At 48.9% G+C, this 18974-nt stretch overlaps 7 protein-coding genes across 7 annotated transcripts; 5 read left to right on the forward strand and 2 right to left on the reverse strand.

Moving 5' to 3' along the window:
* Positions 1-1945: 1945 nt before the first annotated feature.
* ACHE_41198S (uncharacterized protein) lies at positions 1946-2242 on the forward strand (the record flags this gene model as incomplete). The annotated part of the gene is made up of 1 exon (XM_043279481.1): positions 1946-2242. One exon carries the CDS (start codon positions 1946-1948, stop codon positions 2240-2242), a length of 297 nt encoding a protein of 98 aa, XP_043137156.1.
* Positions 2243-4321: 2079 nt separating this feature from the next.
* On the reverse strand, positions 4322-5703 carry SVF1 (survival factor 1 family protein; the record flags this gene model as incomplete). Its single annotated transcript, XM_043279482.1, has 5 exons — positions 4322-4420; positions 4475-4851; positions 4908-5332; positions 5396-5611; positions 5684-5703. The coding sequence occupies 5 exons, from the start codon at positions 5701-5703 to the stop codon at positions 4322-4324; spliced, it is 1137 nt and encodes a 378-aa protein (XP_043137157.1).
* Positions 5704-6254: 551 nt separating this feature from the next.
* ACHE_41200S (mitochondrial 54S ribosomal protein uL11m) lies at positions 6255-6784 on the forward strand (the record flags this gene model as incomplete). The annotated part of the gene is made up of 2 exons (XM_043279483.1): positions 6255-6383; positions 6452-6784. The coding sequence occupies 2 exons, from the start codon at positions 6255-6257 to the stop codon at positions 6782-6784; spliced, it is 462 nt and encodes a 153-aa protein (XP_043137158.1).
* Positions 6785-9222: 2438 nt separating this feature from the next.
* On the forward strand, positions 9223-12061 carry HRK1 (putative protein kinase; the record flags this gene model as incomplete). The annotated part of the gene is made up of 4 exons (XM_043279484.1): positions 9223-9277; positions 9355-9668; positions 9849-11229; positions 11292-12061. 4 exons carry the CDS (start codon positions 9223-9225, stop codon positions 12059-12061), a joined length of 2520 nt encoding a protein of 839 aa, XP_043137159.1.
* Positions 12062-12983: 922 nt separating this feature from the next.
* On the forward strand, positions 12984-14014 carry PET8 (putative mitochondrial carrier protein (Pet8); the record flags this gene model as incomplete). The annotated part of the gene is made up of 2 exons (XM_043279485.1): positions 12984-13040; positions 13106-14014. 2 exons carry the CDS (start codon positions 12984-12986, stop codon positions 14012-14014), a joined length of 966 nt encoding a protein of 321 aa, XP_043137160.1.
* A 50-nt stretch (positions 14015-14064) lies between these two features.
* Positions 14065-14738, reverse strand: ACHE_41203A (cupin domain-containing protein; the record flags this gene model as incomplete). Its single annotated transcript, XM_043279487.1, has 2 exons — positions 14065-14184; positions 14235-14738. 2 exons carry the CDS (start codon positions 14736-14738, stop codon positions 14065-14067), a joined length of 624 nt encoding a protein of 207 aa, XP_043137161.1.
* Positions 14739-15451: 713 nt separating this feature from the next.
* ACHE_41204S (WD repeat protein) lies at positions 15452-18892 on the forward strand (the record flags this gene model as incomplete). The annotated part of the gene is made up of 8 exons (XM_043279488.1): positions 15452-15488; positions 15551-15629; positions 15680-16910; positions 16960-17170; positions 17220-18205; positions 18254-18342; positions 18393-18570; positions 18626-18892. 8 exons carry the CDS (start codon positions 15452-15454, stop codon positions 18890-18892), a joined length of 3078 nt encoding a protein of 1025 aa, XP_043137162.1.
* Between the last annotated feature and the right edge of the window lie 82 nt (positions 18893-18974).

The raw sequence follows: 18974 nt of genomic DNA on the forward strand, positions 1-18974 counted from the left end.
CTTCATATTCGTGTAGTGTCGATTGGTGTTTCTGCTAATTCACCGGCCTGAACTCGTAGGCTCCTCACCATCCTTCCCCCTCTCCACAACCAAGACCCCTGTGAGAAGTCGCACCAGTCCGAAAATTAACCAAGAACGGAGAAGCATCGATAGCGTCAACGCCGGAAGAATACGCAGAGCATCAATAGCTAAGACTATCATGTGAGTGAGCTCGTGTTGTCGTAGCTATGCAGCAAGTGGTCGTGGGATCTTCGATTGGATGATAAACACTAGGAGCCTGGGGGAGGGTGAGCAGAGTGGATTTTTCGAATCAGTTTCGTTCACTTGAAGAAATAAGAGGGGCCACATGATAATATTTGGTAACATCACTCGTGAGGATTACTTTCAGGTTTCTTTTCTCTTTTGTCTACACCCGTTGCAACCTCCATTTAATTCTCCGTGTGTTGATTTCCATTTATATTTTCGTTCAAAAATTAGAATACTATGTTAAAGCCAGCGTAGCCTAAATTTGCTCTACATGTAAATGTGCTTGCTCCTTCTCACTCCTCCAATAGCTCCTTGGTATGTCTCAACGATAAATCGTACGAGTAATATGCATTAAAAGATGCTCGAAGCCTGTAGTGATACCATTCTGGGGTGCACAGTGACATTTGTCACCATCCCCTTCCAATAAGCCTCATGGAGAGGATGCCTAGCTCAAGCTGCTTGGCTGTGCACATGCGAGTCATTTCTATTTTTTAGGTAGTACAATGTTGTACGGATTGGCGGATCTGCACTTTTCCTGAGAATCACCGAATATCTCATTGGCTAACTTGCCGCACTTGCCCTAGTGCCTGTTTAAGAATAGAGGCTGGCTGTCAATTGATGACATATTCATGAATAAGTTATCCTCATTCCATACATACAGTTGTATAGCGATTTTATTTCGCAGTACCTGGTTCTACACAGTGTCCGGCGAGAACAATAAAATTGGCACGTATTTGCAGCTCCCAGGTCTGCAAGGCTTTCTACTAGGTAGGACCATGCGCAGTAATAGTGGCTTGTAATATTCTGTACATTCCCTCCATCGACATTGATCATAATCCATATTCGTGGCTTAGCCTCATGCGCATAATTCCGGAGGCTTATCTGAGGCGGTTGGGTATCTTTCGAATATCCATTTGTCGGCGTCTAAACGACTGTTGACTATTATGTTGTAGTAGAATGTCCAGTATACTTGTATTTATCGGCAAATATTCCACACCATCTTGTTTTTCTACTCAGCAGTACTCTGTTGGTTCTCTTTGTGTTTGTTTTCTTGACATTCGTTCTTCTATACTCGAAGATATTCTTCTGTGATTTCTCAAGAAGGGTATTCTGATAATATTTGAAGTAGATACGAGAATAAGGAAAAAAAAAAAGTGAGAGAAAAATGTATTCTTCGCCTGTAAGGAGATATCATCGAATAATAAATAATCTTGATATTGACCTTAACAAGGAACTCAACAAAAGGCAGAGAGATCTGAATGAGGACTACTGGTTTTTTTTTTTTTTTATCTTTCTCAAATTGGATAGCAGAATGGATCTGTTTCATATCCCGGTATGCTTCAAAATCTGATTGAGCATCAGCGAAATCAACGTGCCTATCCTTCTCAACATCCATGTTGCTCCTTCCAAGCACCGAAGCCGCAGCTTTTCATCGACATCCATACTAGGCAGTCTCTATTGCTACACTTCATCTGTGTAGTTTCAAGAACTTAGACAGAGGAATGGTTCCCTCCCAGATTGTCGCAAGCACTAGGGTTGTTTGCTAATAGTACAGTGCCCCATAAATTTGTATTTATCATGGCATCCCCCTCCAGTTTCTCTATATGACACTGTCAGTTCCATTCGTTTGTCTAGCGGAAGTGGTACCAATCATCTTAACTGGAAAACAACATGGATCCCTTCCCGAATATCCCTTCACATGAGCCCCATCTCGGTCTATCCTTTGACCTGGAACATTAACAAAGACCGCATAGTTCCCGGCTGGACTACCTTCACGCCAGATAACCCCAATACCTTCAAAGGCGAACGAGAAAAAAAGGGCCATCTATCTCCGTTCGTCATCAACCTAGGCAAAGACACCCTCCTCAGCATCTTACACGACCACCTCCTCCTACGCCAGCCGTATGGCCCGACTATACACAGCACCAAATATTACAATTCTTATTTCTCGCCAAGATATAACCACGCTGGCCAGATTGACAAACGGATTGAATGAGAAGTTAGCGTAAGAGCTATTAAATTGCTCGATATAAACCTAATTGTACCCACTGTAATACTTTTGGAAAGCTGTATGGCGCGAGAGCTTGTATGATTCCACTCTGAGCCCTTTCGTTGTACAGTAAATTACTGTCCGACACTTATTCATTCCTTTCACTCCGCGAACTTTGTTTCTTAAGCTGAGTAATGAGGTAAAATATATGTATGCTGTATCTATACGAGCAAAGCAGGCTAAGGATCAATCAAGCCTAACGCATGACATCAGTCTTTACCTTTCTCGGAGTTACCAGTCACATGTGTAGGACACTCCCCATCAGCGACTTCATCGAACAATTCCATCAGGCATATTGTATGGAGCTGACGATTGCCATATAACTTAGTAAACAATCGGTTCTTTCGCGAAGCCTCGCAAGGTAGATTATTCTTCGAGGAAGTACTCTGTCATTATTGTCGACTTCGGTGACTTCTTCTGTACAGTATCATTGCCATTATACTTATTTGCTTGACATCTGGCGCTTTTATGTCCGTAATTATGTATTCTATCACACGACTACCCCAGGTTCTGCTTCCTCCAGGACAGATATACCGTTAACAGTGTTGGTTAATTTGACTTTTGAGTACAACTGGCTCAAGACTGTCTCTGAGTTTAAGAGATAAAAAGTTGATATGCTTGAGCTCAATTTGGCAGCGGTTATGCAGAAGAAAGGCCACATGGTTTGTGCTAGGAGCTGATGCTGGCCATGGAGGACTCTTAAGGATATCCTTGTTCAGGTTCCAGAGAAGTTCGTACTTGTTCGCCCCTTTGAAGATGGGGTTAAAACCTGCAGAATATCATGAGATATCGATACCAGAAACCTTATTTAGGCTAGTTTCTTACTGAAGAAGGACAAATTCATGTTGTTGTTCTCTAAGAAAAAGAAAGTTGTCGTCGCGTAGCTGCCAAGGATACCAATTAGATAAACTAAGCTGCTTGGCACTGTTCCTTGGCTAGATTTCAGCATGTGGATCATGTCTACACATGCTTGATTAGTAGAATAATTAGGACCATATAAATATACGATGTAGAGAATCCGTTATGAGCAGCTGCGACTTGAAATGCAATTGCGAGGCTGTCTGAGCTCCATCTTCATCTATCTCTCTTCCACCTCTTTGTCTTCCGTCTTCCCCTCCATACCCCTCTCGATTTCCATCTCAGCTTCGAAACTTCTCTTAATTACTACTACACTACCATTGTATTCTTGTCCCTTATGGTTTGAAGACAGACTCGTGGACTCCGAGAGCGATTTGAGTACAGTAGATGGCAGTCCCTGAAGCAAGCTGCTTTCTATATACCTGCAGCTCTCGCTGGAGGAGAAATCATCTACGGATTAATGAATATCTTCGGCGAGTTAAACACGATGTGGTCTTCTGCCAGCCGCCACAAGGTTATTGTGTATTCGCGTATCCTTGGTGGAGGCGTCTACTCTACCATCTGTCGGTGATGAGCAAATCGTTTAGGTAGAAACAACTGGGAGGACGTTTCATCGACGTGACGCAATGTTGATTGAGAATCGGTGGATGGTCCAATATTGCACAAATACCCTTGATCAATACACTCGTTTGCTTAGTGTCTTACATTAATGAAATAATGAGCACTCGCTTCTGCTACTAAAACGGTTGGGCATATTATGACTGCTATGCAGACAAGCCTGGTGCGCACCTGAACGGCTTCAGTGGTGTTCCTTTTCGTGTCGACGCTAGATGAGTTCGGTGTTTAGGAGTGCATAGGTTATCCAAAAGCAAGTTATTTCTTTAAAAATTCGTATGTATTTGCTAAGACTGCATTAGCATCGAGCCACGTGCTGGCCTGGCAGTGTAACTCAGATATTGGAGCTAGACTATACGGAGTAGGAAAAAGGGAAGCAATGGCTGGTGGTCGGTATATATCAGAAAGGAATTACACTTGTAGAGTGCATTATTAGGATTTCGGTTCGCGTTGGTAGGTGAGTAGACATCGTCAATCTCAAAAAGCAAAAGCAGAAGTCATTCATGTAAAAACGCCATCATCGAGTGCCCCAAAATAACGTCCCAAATCTTCTCATGAAATGAAAGTAGCCTCGGAGAACATAGTTCCCTGTTCAACAACTTCCTCATCGCCAACCTTGACCTTCAGGGTCAGCTTCTCTTGCGGTGCGTACTATATTTCCATTAGCTATGTACAATCCAGACTGGCGCAGACACTCAAACATACCTGGAAGATGTAGGGCTTCGTGCCAGCAACACTGCCTGCAATTGTTTTGATGAACCCTGGGACCTCCGCCATAACATCGATACGGTCCATCCGATTGCCAAGAGAACCGTCCAATTCCGCATGGAATTCCTTCTCGTCTGCCGTCTTGCCGTCCCAGTTCCATTTGATGGACTTGGGTTCAGGCCATTCACTTTCCTCATCCTTCGCGGTTTCAGTGTGGGTGGCCGTGTTGTTGACGCCAGCGTAGACAATCTCGTTATCCTTCACAATACCACCGACGTTAACGACAGTCGAGCCATACGAGGGAGGTGTAGTGAATTCCATCATAACAGCGGAGTAAGACGGGGTTTGGAAGTTGACGAAGTTCCAGCGGGCCGCTGTTTTTGTCAGACTGTGATAACACGATGTCAGGAGTTTCTTGTTGGAGGCTTACCAGCATGATGCGGCTTCATGCCCTGGATCGCATGAATGAACATGCCTCGACCCCCAAGGTCAACAATGTCTTCCTTGGTCTTGATGGTTCCTTGGACTGTGCAACGGGGCCAGAAGGCGTGGTGCATCGAGCCCCAAGGGTTCTCGGCATCTGTGCCAAAGTATGTTGTTCCATCCTTACCGATGACGAAACCAGGAGCGGCCCGGGAGAAGGTCAAATCCACCACGCTGTCCTCGTTTACGGCTGACCGGATAGTGTAGGCAGTACCTTCTTCGTTGAGGGATACGGTCAGATTGTCAGCGCCAAACGAGAGCATCTTCTCATCGAACATGAAATTGGACAAGGGATCGGAGTGCCAGTTGTGGGGACCGTCGCCTTTGAGGTTGAAGATCTTCGAGTTGAACTGGGCGGTGGTATGGATGCCCCTGTTGAAAACAGCAAAGTCAGCGACATGGACTACTATCGAGAAAGATACAAGGCATGCTCACACGATATTGCTGTAGATGACCTGAACCATCGCCAGAGTGCCATTATCACCCATCGCATAGAAGGTCTGGGTCTCGACATTGGTGTATTGGAGGGCGCGCCACCGCAAATCCTCCTTGGTGAGTTCGGTATAACGAGTAGCTTCGGTCTGCTTAGCGACGGATTGGATGGCTTCGGGGCCGTAGATCGGTTCCTGCGTGCCGGCAACACTGGCCAGACTGTAGGGCAACGACGGGATCAGCACATCTGATTTTGTCTTAGCAGAGCGGGGAAAGAGGGGGTGAACCTACGTCGACTTGAGCCAGTTCATGATGAAGAGAGGTGTTTCTTTTCTTCAGGTGAAATGGAATATGGGAACCAGAGGTTGAAAGTTCAAGGGTAAGAAAAGAAAAAGGGACTCGTCGTTGGGCCGATCGAAAGGACGAAATAGGGAAAACAATAGCGCGCGGGGCCCAAAGGAGTCTAGTCCAGTTCTTTGGGGACAAAAGAGCAGATCAGGATAGGAGATCCCCAACCGATTGCGGAAACCCGTTGTCGATGAATGAACAATACTCGCCACAAATTCAAGCAGTTTGACAGCTATTGACAGCTATCAGAACAACAGAGATGATCAAATGCCGGATGAACAGTTGATTGCCAACGTTGGATGACGTCCAACAAAGCGACTGCCGGCGGTTGTTTCGCTTCTCGCTTGTAGCGGCCACGGTACACGCTAAACCCGTTCAGGACTAGCCGGTATTACCTAATGATGGCAGCAACTCCGCCGGAAAATTGAGAAAGATGAATGTCCGGGGAAGCAAGTTAAACAAGGATCTATTTCTATTCTGAATCTAATAAATTCACCTCGAGTCGTCTCTCATAATGGCGAGGAAGGCATTGGCGCAAGATCAGATTGTGAAGCTCATTGTGGGCGCTGGCCAAGCCAGCCCCAGTCCTCCCGTTGGTCCAGCTCTGGGTAGTAAGGGTGTCAAGAGCATGGACTTCTGCAAGGCAAGTGATGGATCTGAGATCAGGAAAAAGACATGTGAGCCGTCGCTGACAAGAATGGCTACGTACAGGAGTTTAATGCCCGCACAGCACACATTCAAGCCGGCACCCCAGTCCCCGCGCGTGTTACCGTCCGTCCCGATCGTTCGTTCACCTTTGACCTCCGCACTCCCGCTACTTCCTGGTTGCTCTTGCAGGCTGCAAACGTCGAGCCGCGCAAGAACCGACTTCGTGGCGCCATTAGCCCCGGCCACGAGACCATCGGTCAAGTGTCGTTGAAGCACGTTTACGAAATTGCGCAGATCAAACAGTCTGAACTGCGGTTATCGGGATTGTCTCTGGAAGGAATTTGTAAGAGCGTGATTTCGCAGGCCAAGTCGATGGGCATCAAGGTCAGTCCATAGATGCAGGGATATACTGGACATAATGTACACCGAGGCAGCTGGTCTGGATGATATTGGCCCTTGGGTTATGACGCTGGCGTTTCTTTGGGATGGAGAATTTACTACTGTATTATACATTGGCATACGATATGTTTGAGCGCGTCTTGTTGCGGGTCACCATTATACCAATTTTCTGTATTGAACGGCTGTCCTGGTACAGCACACGTTTGATGTACCCCGGAGTACAAACGGAATCTGACGCAAGACGTACTTGTAATCCGTTCACTGGGCTTTTGGTGTCTGGGGTACGTTCCGTACATATTCTCAAAAAATTGGAGTGTCGACTGGCAGGTTTTCGCGTGGCCGTGTGATTGGTGTACGATGATTCCGGTGTCTTTACAAGCATGATCCTTGGCAGCTATGAAACTGATATGGATCCACGTAATCCATTGAAGGCTCTGCTATGTGAGTAGAATTGCTGTATTTCGTACTCAGAATATTACTAGAATACCGCAATATATACAACCGTGCAGAGTGAAATTAATCCGCAAGCCTCCTGGCAATCTCGAGGATTTGAGCTACTATCTGAGCATAGTAATTGGGTCTAACAGGGTCGGTCCATCTCGGAGATCTTTCGCCTACGTGATAGCGCCGGAAAATGACATTCTTGTGTCTATCTCATTCTTGGCAATGATCTGAGACGACTCCGATTGAATTGACGGTCCTTGACAGAAACTGCAGCAGGCCAGGAACATACCAATGACACCGTTGTTCCCGAAGTGATTGAATTGATAGTAAGGAGTGGGAGTGTGTGAGCTCCCCTCAATCGTGAGAAATCGTCATAGAGATGCTTCTTTCAGCACGGAGCACGGGCTAGCCGATGGAGTAGAAACAGGGGTGGATATTGACAGGATCCCGCTGTAGATCATCAAGGAGGATTGACGTCTCAACTGTTGCATCTCCGTGGAGGTGATACTTAGATTATGCTATGTAGAGTAATGATAATGCGAAGGGTACATCGCCATCAACCTTCAGTGACTGTCAATTGGCTCTCATTGAGCTTAAATACTCCAGAGTACTCCATACATAGAGAGGCATTCATGTGATCTCCACGATCTGGCCACTAACCCAAACGGGAAACTTCCCCAAGTCGGGGGGTAGTTCGTGATATGACGGTGCATAGACCCACTTTTCTCTTTTCGGCGGTGCAGTGATCATACATAGTTAGAGTGCTTCGTACGCACTAGTGTTATTTTCACATGTAGGCAGGCATACAAATTACTGACAGAGCAGATACAGAGACTAATAATTCTTGATAATTATGCATGCCCAGCTTATCAATTCAGCTATTTATGTCATAAAAATCTGATTAATCATCATGAGAGATGACTGTTCGCGGTCGGTTGCCGGCACGACGGCTCCGGTAATACAGACAGACATACAGAGTACTCAGAGTACATACAAGTAATAGTACTGTTCAATGAGCATATTCAGTAATATCTCCGGGCATAAGCAGATGTCGTTAGTAAATATGAGATTATAGGGTAATATTTATCATAAATATTATAATCGCATTATGTACATTTCCCTTGGGCATAGTGCATAGTTCTCTTGTACCGTTCATTATCACGGAGCCACTCGCCGACCCCGATCAATACCACATGCGTTACGAAGCATTACCGCTGTCCCATACTCTCCGCCCGATCCCGAACACTGCCAAGGTAATAGACAAGAGTTAGAATGTTCGCCTCCTCTTGTGCGCTGTAATTTCGTTGGCCTGCTGAGAAAAAAAGCATAATCAAACCGTCTTATTCCAGGTGAATTTCTCACTCTGTAAAATTGACTCTGTTTTGTCCTAAAGATAACGCCAAGTCCAAAATACATGATGTTGTAAAGACGTAAACGCTATTCTTGGCGGTCCCCCACTATGACTGTTGTATCTTACCGTCATGTATTGTCACGGCGCTCCGCTCTTGCTCTTTCGCTCTTCTTTTCCTGTTCTCTTTTCCTCTTCCTATATCATCTCTCTTTTTTCCATCATCCTCTTTTGCCTCACTCTCCCCTCTTTCTATATTGTTGTAATATAATCCTTCAGGATCAATCTCCCCTCCGTTTCCCCTCCCTTTCTCTCCCTCCCCCGTCTAATACACCATTACTATCGGTCCCGTCTATTCGTTGTCGCTCCCCCAGACTCGCCGCTACTACTACTTCGCGTTGGTGACCCCGGTTTGCAGGTGAGGAAAAGGAACGGTTTTTTTGCCGCTGGATTCGTCTCGACTGGGACACCGAATCCCTGGTTTAATTCGTGCTTGCGTTTTTCGCGGCTCCCAAAACACTTGTCTCGCCTGCAGCAATTAATTAAACAAGAGAAAGCTGTTACAAATAAATCACTATTAACGGCTTATCATCTGTAAGAGGGGGCATGTGTCCCACAACGTTCACAGCTGGTTTCGACGATTATGACGTCTGAATCGACGACCGACCTTGCCCGTTCATCGAATGCTATGGATTCAGGTGTGCATTGCTGTTTTACCCTGCCTTCTGTGCCGCCCCTCAGAGTCATCGTCTAATCTAGGCTTCTGGTCCATTAGAATCCCAAGCGACCCGGAACTCGCTCCATATGCAGGACGCTCAAGTCCCGGAGGCGTCCGATGCCGACTCCTCCAAGCTAAAATCACAACCCGGTCAAGTTCGTTTTTCGTCCGTCACGGAGGAGATTGAACCATCTGTGAAGTCCGTATCGGCTCAGGATCCTGCCCTTGAAGGGAAACCGTCTTCTTCGATCGCGAACCAGAGTTCCGACGAAGAAATACGCTCATTGGCCGCTACCTTTCAACGTTCTCAGCTGCAGGAGTCGAGACTTCGGAACTTTTCCTATGAGCCCGTCTCTTTGCCATCTTCGAGGGTATGTATGCAGTTTGGTGTTCGATGCACGTATGAGTTGTACAGTCGAGAAAATGCTGTCGTGGACATTTTCCGTTTCCTCTGCATTCTTTTAGTCGCGTTCCTCGGGTTGATCTCACTTGCTTTGACACATGGCTTTGGTGACGTGGAAAGATGGCTGACTTCTTAAACTCCCTTGCAGGTTGCTTCACGAGAATCCAGCGATCGCAGTGCTCAAGAAGCTAATGGTTCCACTCCTCACTCTCCGCGCACTTCCCCACACGCATCAGCCATGCAATCACCCCCTCTCACCCCCGCCGCTACCTATTCGCACGACACCAAGACGAGTGATAGTGGTGTCAGCATCAATGAAACCGACAAGGGGGGTCTGACTCAATCAACCCCAATGACTCCAGAGACTTCTCCGCCCGGTTCGACAGCGGAGAAGAAATCGGCACCACGAAGCGCGCCAACTTCCCGGCCCTCATCAACTGACCGTTTGTCCCATAGACCAAGCGATATTTCACGCGAGTCTACAAAACGCCCGTCCGATACAACCAAGCATCATCTGCAGTTCTTTGGCGCCGGTGCAGACGTGAAACACCAGGAAGACAGCCGTCCATCCTCTGCACGAAAGATCGATACCGAAAGCTATACTCCTCCCGGTGCCATCACCCCGGTTGGTGAACCGAACGACCCTTACGCTCGCAGCAAGCGGCCCCCTCCACCCAAGAACCTTGCGCAACTTGATCCTCGATTCATTTTCGGAAGTCGTGATCTGAAACGCCGAGCACAGAGCCTTCGTCCCGGCACCCCGCGTTCTTCCAGCGCGGGAGACCTTAAGTCGAGCGACAAGCGAGGTCATTTATTTGGAGGTCACAAGAAGGATCTGGGGCGGCAGGACTCAGATGGCAGGCCTCATGGCCATATGGCCGAGCTTAAGCGTTTATTCAAAATTGGTCACCACCGACATAAGCGCAATGACTCCCCCTCGTCGCCTTCCAAGAAGTCAAGCCGATCGTCTGGCAAGAATACCCCATTCCAAATGGCACCTGACAATGTTCCGTTCGCCGATGACCACGGTTTGAATTCCAAGTACGGGAAGCTTGGAAAGGTGCTGGGGTCTGGGGCCGGCGGCTCCGTTCGTCTTTTGAAACGGAATACCGACGGTGTTACATTTGCGGTGAAGCAATTCCGGGACCGCCATAGTTGGGAGACCTTGAAAGAATATTCCAAAAAGGTGACGGCGGAGTTCTGTATTGGGTCGACGCTACACCATGGCAACATCATTGAAACTCTGGATATCATCCAAGAAGGCAGTCATTGGTATGAGGTCATGGAGTATGCTCCGTTTGACCTGTTTGCCATCGTTATGACGGGCAAGATGGCCAAGGAGGAGATCGCTTGTTCGTTTAAACAGATCCTCAGCGGTGTGGCCTACCTACACGGCATGGGTCTGGCCCATCGAGACTTGAAGTTGGACAATGTGGTTGTTAACGAGCATGGCATCATGAAACTTATCGACTTTGGCAGTGCGGTCGTGTTCCGTTATCCGTTTGAAAACGACATTGTCCCCGCTTCAGGTAAGGAGTGATCAGTTGCCTATGAATCTCTCGTGTTCAACGAAGCTTACTGTATTTCACAGGAATTGTGGGCTCAGACCCGTATCTGGCCCCGGAGGTCTACGACGAAAAAAAGTATGATCCACGGCCCACGGACATATGGTCATTGGCGATTATTTTCTGCTGTATGACTTTGAGACGATTCCCCTGGAAGCAGCCACGAGTCAGTGATAACTCGTACCGACTCTTCGTTTCGCCCCCAACGCCAGGGACTCCCGTCCCTGATGCCGAACCTAGACGCCATCGTCCAACCAGGTCTAACACTGATCTTCCTTCTGTTACTCATGACGAGCACAAACAATCGCAGGCGAATAAAAACGGATCTTTTGGGAAGTCGGATAACAATCAATGCTCGGATCAACGAGAATCGACATCTGAACAAAACGAGAACCAACCCCCCGAGAGTCCGCAAGACAAGACTCCGAGTAATGGCACCAGTAACGGCAACAATAAGCCTACGCGCACCACGAGCAAAGAGGCACCCCCGCTTCCACCCAATCAGCAGTCGAATGCTCAACGTCAAGAGGTCATCAAGGGCCCCTGGAGGTTGTTACGTATTCTTCCACGTGAAAGCCGGTATATTATTGGCCGCATGCTCAAGGTTGCCGTGAGCCAACGGGCCACTCTGGACGAAGTCCTAAGCGATGACTGGATTCGGAACATCCAGGTCTGTGAGCAAGACGAGAAGACGGGTGGCATCGTCAAAGCAAACAACCATACCCATATCTTGGAACCGCCCTCCCATGCGCCTCCCGTTGCAAGCAAAGCTAGCAAGGCTGCGAAGGGCAAGTAATATACCTCATCATCATCGGTGTTTACATATTGCGCGAGTCCAATTGTCCGAAGAGAAAAATACCCACTTCCCCTCACTTTTTGTCTATGCTATCTTTTGCCATTCTCTGGCTCATCGTCTAACCTTTTAATCGTCTATTGTTTCTTTCAACCGAGCGTGGATTGATCGATCTACCTATTTTGGCTTATTGGGCGGTGTTCTGTGCTTCTGTTTCCTCCTTTTCCTAATCTGCTTCTGTACAGTCTGATACACTACCGGGGTCCATATCTGTCTTTATACTTGACCTCGACTGTTTTGCTTTGGCTTTTAATCAGGTTCTGCAACTGGCAAGGCTGATTGCGGGCACTTCCTCAATTCTGTCTTTGCACCTGTTTCCCGGCGTTGTGGTTACTGTCTGGATAGAGGCTGGGCTGTTAGATTTTCGCTTGTCTCCTTTTTCCTCGTTTCCGGTCCATTTCCCCGGGCTTGTGTCGTGTTTATAAGGTTCGCCTGGGGACGTGGGCTCGTTCTTTTTTCATTGTCCATTCTTTCGTGCTCCTACTTGCATACGGAGAGACACAGGGGCTGGTAGATATTATAAATAAATTGGAATCACATATAATGCTATCTTTGAAACCTTTCTTTATAGCTGAATGTAGGAGGGCAGTACTATGAATTGACGTAAGACCGATGCGGAGATTGCGGAGTTTAGACAAACCGATTATCGGAGGCTGTCAAAAGAAATTAATCATTGATCAACTTGACCGCGGCCGAAAGTCGACAGGAACTCCAGTTGCGGCACGCGCGGATTCGAATCTCGCTCGATTGATAAATGAGAACCTGGTTTTGCTGCCATTCCAAGCTTTCTAACAAGCTTACGATTTACTGTGTGACTGGAGGAGCCTTGAGTTCAACCAGTTACTGATTCGGATAGCATCCCACCATGGCTCAACAGCACGAAACGGAGCCATTGGTCTCTCTCTGGACCAGATCGTTGCTTGTACGCTGTTATTCTCAATTTTCTACCTCTACGTGGATTGGGTAAGCTGATAGTTTGCATTCCAGTCTGGTGCCGTCGCCGGTCTCACGGTCGACTGCTCCCTCTATCCCCTCGACACAATCAAGACCCGTCTCCAAAAAGCCCGAAGCCATGCCCCCAGCACAAACGCACCAACACCCCAACTCTCCCTTCGCCAGACCATCCGCAGCATCTACGCCGGCCTCCCCTCCGTCCTCTTCGGTTCCGCACCATCAGCCGCGTCGTTCTTCATTGTCTACGACGGCGTGAAGCGCTCGCTGTTACCAGCCCCGAATAGCTCCGAGAAAGCGTCGCGGACACACATCACACTCACGCACTCTGTTGCGTCGTCGATGGGCGAGATTGCCGCTTGCGCGGTGCGGGTTCCTACAGAGGTTATCAAGCAACGCGCGCAGGCGGGGTTGTTCGGGGGATCGAGTCTACTAGCGCTGAAGGATATCCTGGCACTACGGAATGCACATGGATACGGGCAGGTGGTGAGGGAATTGTACCGCGGCGCTGGGATTACTATTGCGCGGGAGATTCCGTTCACGGTCCTGCAGTTTACGCTGTGGGAGGGGATGAAGGAGAGGTATGCTAAGCGGATGGCTGCGGCGGGGGCTGTTCCTACTGGGACTGAGGGGCAGGTGCCTGCGTCGACGAGTGCGATGTTTGGGAGTGTTGCTGGGGCTATTGCGGCGGGGTTGACGACGCCGTTGGATGTAATTAAGACGCGAGTGATGCTTGCGAGGAGGGGTGATGGTGCTGGTGGTGAGGCTGCGAAGGTGAGGATTAGGGATGTTGTGCAGGAGATTTCGAAGGAAGGGGTTGGGGCTTTTTGGAGGGGGATTGGACCACGGGTGGCATGGATTGGGATTGGAGGGGCTATATTCTTGGGTAGTTATCAGTTTACGTGGAATACGTTGGAGGGGAAGGATCGGGGGAAGAGTGAATAGACATGTACATTACTATACTGCTCTATACATTATGTCTTCTGGTGTGTACATTAGTTCGTCTTGCGGAGCATCCAGTCCAATTCCTGGACTTGGTCTGGGGTCAGAAGTTCGTCCATTTTGTCAGCGCGGAGAAAGTCATGGTCTGCGAATTCGAATCCGGGAACGACAGTCTACCAACATCAGCATAAACACACCTCTCTCATGTTCGAAGGGAACCAACCTCACTGATTAATAACCCATTCGAACTCCCCCCATCATCCGGCAACAAGAAAGTCCCCTTATATTTCCCCCCCTCAACAACCCACTGCAACCTCTCCTCCTTCTCAATATCCTGCCCAACCACAAACGTCTCAACAGCCGCTTTCCCCCCATTCCTCCTCACGCTCTCCTTATCCGCATGCAAGATGACATACATCCCTCTTCCGCGGTGAAGCGTGTGCACCGTGCGACTGGCGTTCCGATGGAAAGCGCCCAGCGGGGAGCGCGGGGTGAGGAGGTAGTAGATGGAGGTGCTTGCGGAGCGCGTTGTGTCATTTTCAGACCTAGGAGGGTGAGGGTTTGGGACGCGCAGCGTGTCGCGGTCTGTTTCGACGAAGTAGCCGCCTTCGATGTGCGGCTGGAGGTTTAGGGTCTTTATGGTTGATTGGATGGTGGGGGATTCGGAGGATGCGTCGGGGGTGTTTGGGGGGTAGGTTGGTTTTATTTGGGCGAGGGGGATGGCCATTGTCCTTGTTCCTTTCTTCTGGGGGTCGGACTCTGGTAAATTGAGCTGTGTTGGTTGGCTAAAACGAGAAGTATTAACTATGTTCAAGTTGGTCTGTCTATGGGCCACGTGCGATGGTTTGATATGACATCAGCGCACTGAGCTGAGGCCTTGCTCATTGTTACTCAGAACCAGGGTCAACCAGGGGTATTCTGGAGTCAATGAATATCAGACGCACTACGGTGACTGGGTACAGCAGAGTGGCTTCCCAAGTATAGTGCGGCATTCTATATCCTTGCCGATCTCATGCAGGCTGCAGTACAAATATTGCTTCTCTCAACAACTACCGAGTATTCTTATATATACTTGTACTAAATATCCTACGTAAATCCATTTCTATATCGATTCTCCTGCATATCCGTGCATCTAATCCCCGGTTCGCTCGTGGCTCGAAATAATCCCCGACGGGCTTATCTCCGCTTTGTTTCTGCCTTCGTCGCCTCGTCTCTCCATCAACCATCTGCGCTCTTCCCTTATTCCATTCTCTGAGTCTCACCTGCTATTTTTTCTCTTTATTATACCCTACCTTCCATACTATTGCCCTCTTGCCAGTATCGTATGGCATCTGACTCCCGCTGCGTCTGATTGCGGATCACCTCCGCTTTCATCTCCTCCGCAATCCGTCCCGTTCGCTTTCTCTACCACGCCGTTGAATTTCGCGCGCAATCCTCTGCATGGCCCCTAAACCCAATCACCAGAGGGTCGCATACGGTAAGTCTACTTATTACTATAGTTATTTATTGGAGCAAGCAGGCTAACATGTCTCGCGGCAGTGCTCCCTCTTCCAGATGCTCCCGGAGGCCATCGGCTGGGGGTGAACGGCTTGGCCGTAGACGCCGACCACTCCATTCTGTGAGTCTTCATCGCCGCAATCTCTATTAATTTACCGTCTAACAATGCAGCTATTCCGCCGGTCGCGATGGTGTCGTCTGTTCCTGGGACCTCAACCGCCCTCTGTCCTCCAAAACACCTCCTTCATTCCTTGGCTCCAAGCAACCAGGCCAGACAACGTTTCGGAACCAGATACAAGCACATAGCCATTGGATCAACGACATTGCCTTAACGCAGAACAATACCGCCCTTGTTTCCGCGTCCTCGGATACGACCGTGCGGTTATGGCGACCTCACTCGGAGTCGACGGATGTGCCCGCGCGCATTGGGAAGCACGCCGATTATGTGAAAACTCTTGCAACGCCGGGGAATCATGCCAATTGGGTTGCGTCGGGTGGTTTGGATCATAAGCTGTACCTGTGGGATTTGAATGGCGGCGGCGAGGTTTTGAACATCGACGCGTCCGGGGATGATCGCACGGCCAAGGGCTCTGTTTATGCACTAGGAGCCGTTTCGTCTGTCTTGGCTAGTGGAGGACCCGAGAGCGTAGTCAGGGTGTGGGATCCGAAGTCCGGGAAATTGATCACCAAGTTTGTAGGACATACGGATAATATTCGCGATATTCTTGTCAATCGCGATGGCGATACGATCATGACAGCCTCATCCGATCAGACTATCAAGATTTGGTCCCTTACCGCCGGAAGATGCATGCACACGTTGACGATGCATAACGACAGCGTCTGGTCACTTTACTCAAACCATCCGCAATTATCCGTCTTCTACTCCAGCGATCGCTCCGGCCTTGTCGCAAAGACCGATACCAGGAACTCTCCGGACATCGAGCAGGGAATCTGTGTCGCAGCGCTGCAGGAGAACGAAGGGGTCGTTAAGGTGGCGGCTGCAGGGGACTACCTTTGGACAGCTACTCCGAAGTCCAGCATCAACCGGTGGCATGATATCGACACGACCGCTGAGATCGAGCCTCCATCGTCTGATGATCGCGAAAGTGCCGCGAGTCCCTTACCTGCCAACGGGCCACAAAGGCGAAAGAAGATACCCTACAATTCCGTCTTACTCCTGTCAAGCACCTCGACTTTCCCTGAAGCGAACGTGCCGCCAGGAAGACCATCCATAGAATCGGTCGTGGAGGACGAGCTTGAACTCACGTTACCCATCCAAACACTGCCAGAGGAGACAATCGAGGGTCAGAACGGGTTAATCAAGCATCTCATGTTGAATGACAGGAAACGTACATTAACCCAGGACAGTGCTGGAGAGGTTGTTCTATGGGATTTGCTGAAGGTACGTTACTTGAAAGTCGCATTTCATTCTGTTATTAACCAACGAGTAGTGTGCTCCAGTTAAATCGTTTGGCAAGCGCCATATGGACGACGTTGAAGCCGAAATCAACACCACAGAGAGTATCGCACACTGGTGTACAATTGACATTCGGACTGGTAGATTATCTGTCATTCTGGAACCCAACCGCTGCTTTGATGCAGAGGCGTACGCAGATGAGATCGATCTGCCTGATCGGTCGGAGCTCAGAGATGATCAAAGAAGTACGTATTCTTCACCCTGCCTTTCCTCGTTCCGTGCTAATCTGCGTAGTCAACCTCGGAAAGTGGATATTACGCTGGCTCTTTGCTCCGTTGGTTGATGCAGAAATCAACCGAGACCAAGACTATCGTGCAGAAACGGTCATGAAGGGCGAGGAGGTTGCACGGCAAAACTCGGCGAACCTATCACCTTTGGATATTCCCTCAGGAGACGTACCAAGGAGCCTAAACATCCCAATTCCTCACAACGGTGCCTCACCTACAACTCCACGGGCTGGAAGTGACGTGTTCGGGAGCCCGACGACTCCTGGATTTGGCATTGGATTTGCCAATACGCCTGGGACTCTGGCGTCGTCTATGGGCGGTGGAAGCAACAGCAACAATCTAGGCACGTCACCTGGCCAAAGCTTGGGTGAATTTGCAGACAGCATGGCATCGCCTACGCCCCAGCAAACGTTAGATGCCACCCGGAGTTCCATGTCAGACCGGTCAAGCGACTACTTTACATCGAGAATGCAAACCACGGAGACAGAAAAAGGTAGCCAGGGCGACCAAACACCAACAGCCCTTTCTCATTCACCCGTCGAACCAGACAAAGAAGATAAGAAAAAGGGAAGTTCCCTGTTCAGTAAGAAATTCCGCATGGGAAAACTCGGCCGGACACCGTCAGAAGTCAAGCCGCAGCAGCAGATCCAGGAAGAAAAGGAAAAGCCGGAGGAATCTGAAAGATCATCTGTCAAGGAAGAAAAGGTGTTTGAAAATAACCTGAGTGGGTTCATCGAGCGGATTCGACATGGATATGATGAGTTCCTCGCCGCGAATCCGGGGCAGGATTTGACCTCGGCTATCACGCCTATCCCTGATAGCGAGACTCCTGTGTTGAATATCCCGCCGAGGACTGCTGTCTTCATACAGGAGGAGTCTGGAGATACGGCGGTTGCGTCTGATCTGTACAGAGGGAGTGTTGGTCGTCTGAGCGAGGAGATCGATCAGCTAGAGAAGTCGATTCCTCTATGGCTCGCAGAGCTTCTTTTGAAGGTGAGCCCCAATTCGCAACACTTTATACTCCCTTCTAACATGACTTAGGACCAAATGCCGCACAAAGAACCTGTCAAGGTGGCGTTTACTTTGCGACCACTTGATAACCTTCTGCCACCGGTAGTCAAGCCTGATGGGTATGTTCCTATCCTGATACGCTGTGCGCAATCAGCACCTAACCTTGTAGACCCCCTCTTAATGGCCCGAGCAACCATAACAATTCCCGCTTGAACGCAAACCGAATGCTTCGTGCTAAGAAGGTACTCTCCTACGTCGCCGAACGAATCGACCCAACCTTCACCGAAGAACCCGCGGAGGATGCACTGAAGCCAGAGGAGTACCTGGAGCTATACTGTCAGAATATGGTATGTCTTCGGCTCCATGATCTTGAGTGAAGTCGCAATTAACTAACTCGACTAGTTAATCCCCCCGAACATGACATTAGCAACAATCCGAAATCACATCTGGCGCACTTCAGGCGACATGATCCTCTACTACAAGTCCAATGGAAAGAAAGACCTCCCAATCCTCGGTTTAGGTGGCGACGAGGATAATAGTCAAGCTGGCTCTCATCTACGGGCAGAACCGGCTCCTGCTAATGGGGGAGAGAATGGCAGCGCGCCAACGGGGAGTATTCATTCTTTGACGGCATCGGGATCTGGTTCGACGTCTATTAACAATTTTTAGCGAAGAGTGTACTTGTACGCTTTGTGTTTTGGGACGGTTGTCTTGAGGTTGTTGGGGGTTTAATTTCTTTCTTTCTTTCGAT

Source organism: Aspergillus chevalieri, chromosome 4 (genome assembly GCF_016861735.1).
Source record: "Aspergillus chevalieri M1 DNA, chromosome 4, nearly complete sequence".
NCBI classification, from domain to species: Eukaryota; Fungi; Ascomycota; class Eurotiomycetes; order Eurotiales; family Aspergillaceae; genus Aspergillus; species Aspergillus chevalieri.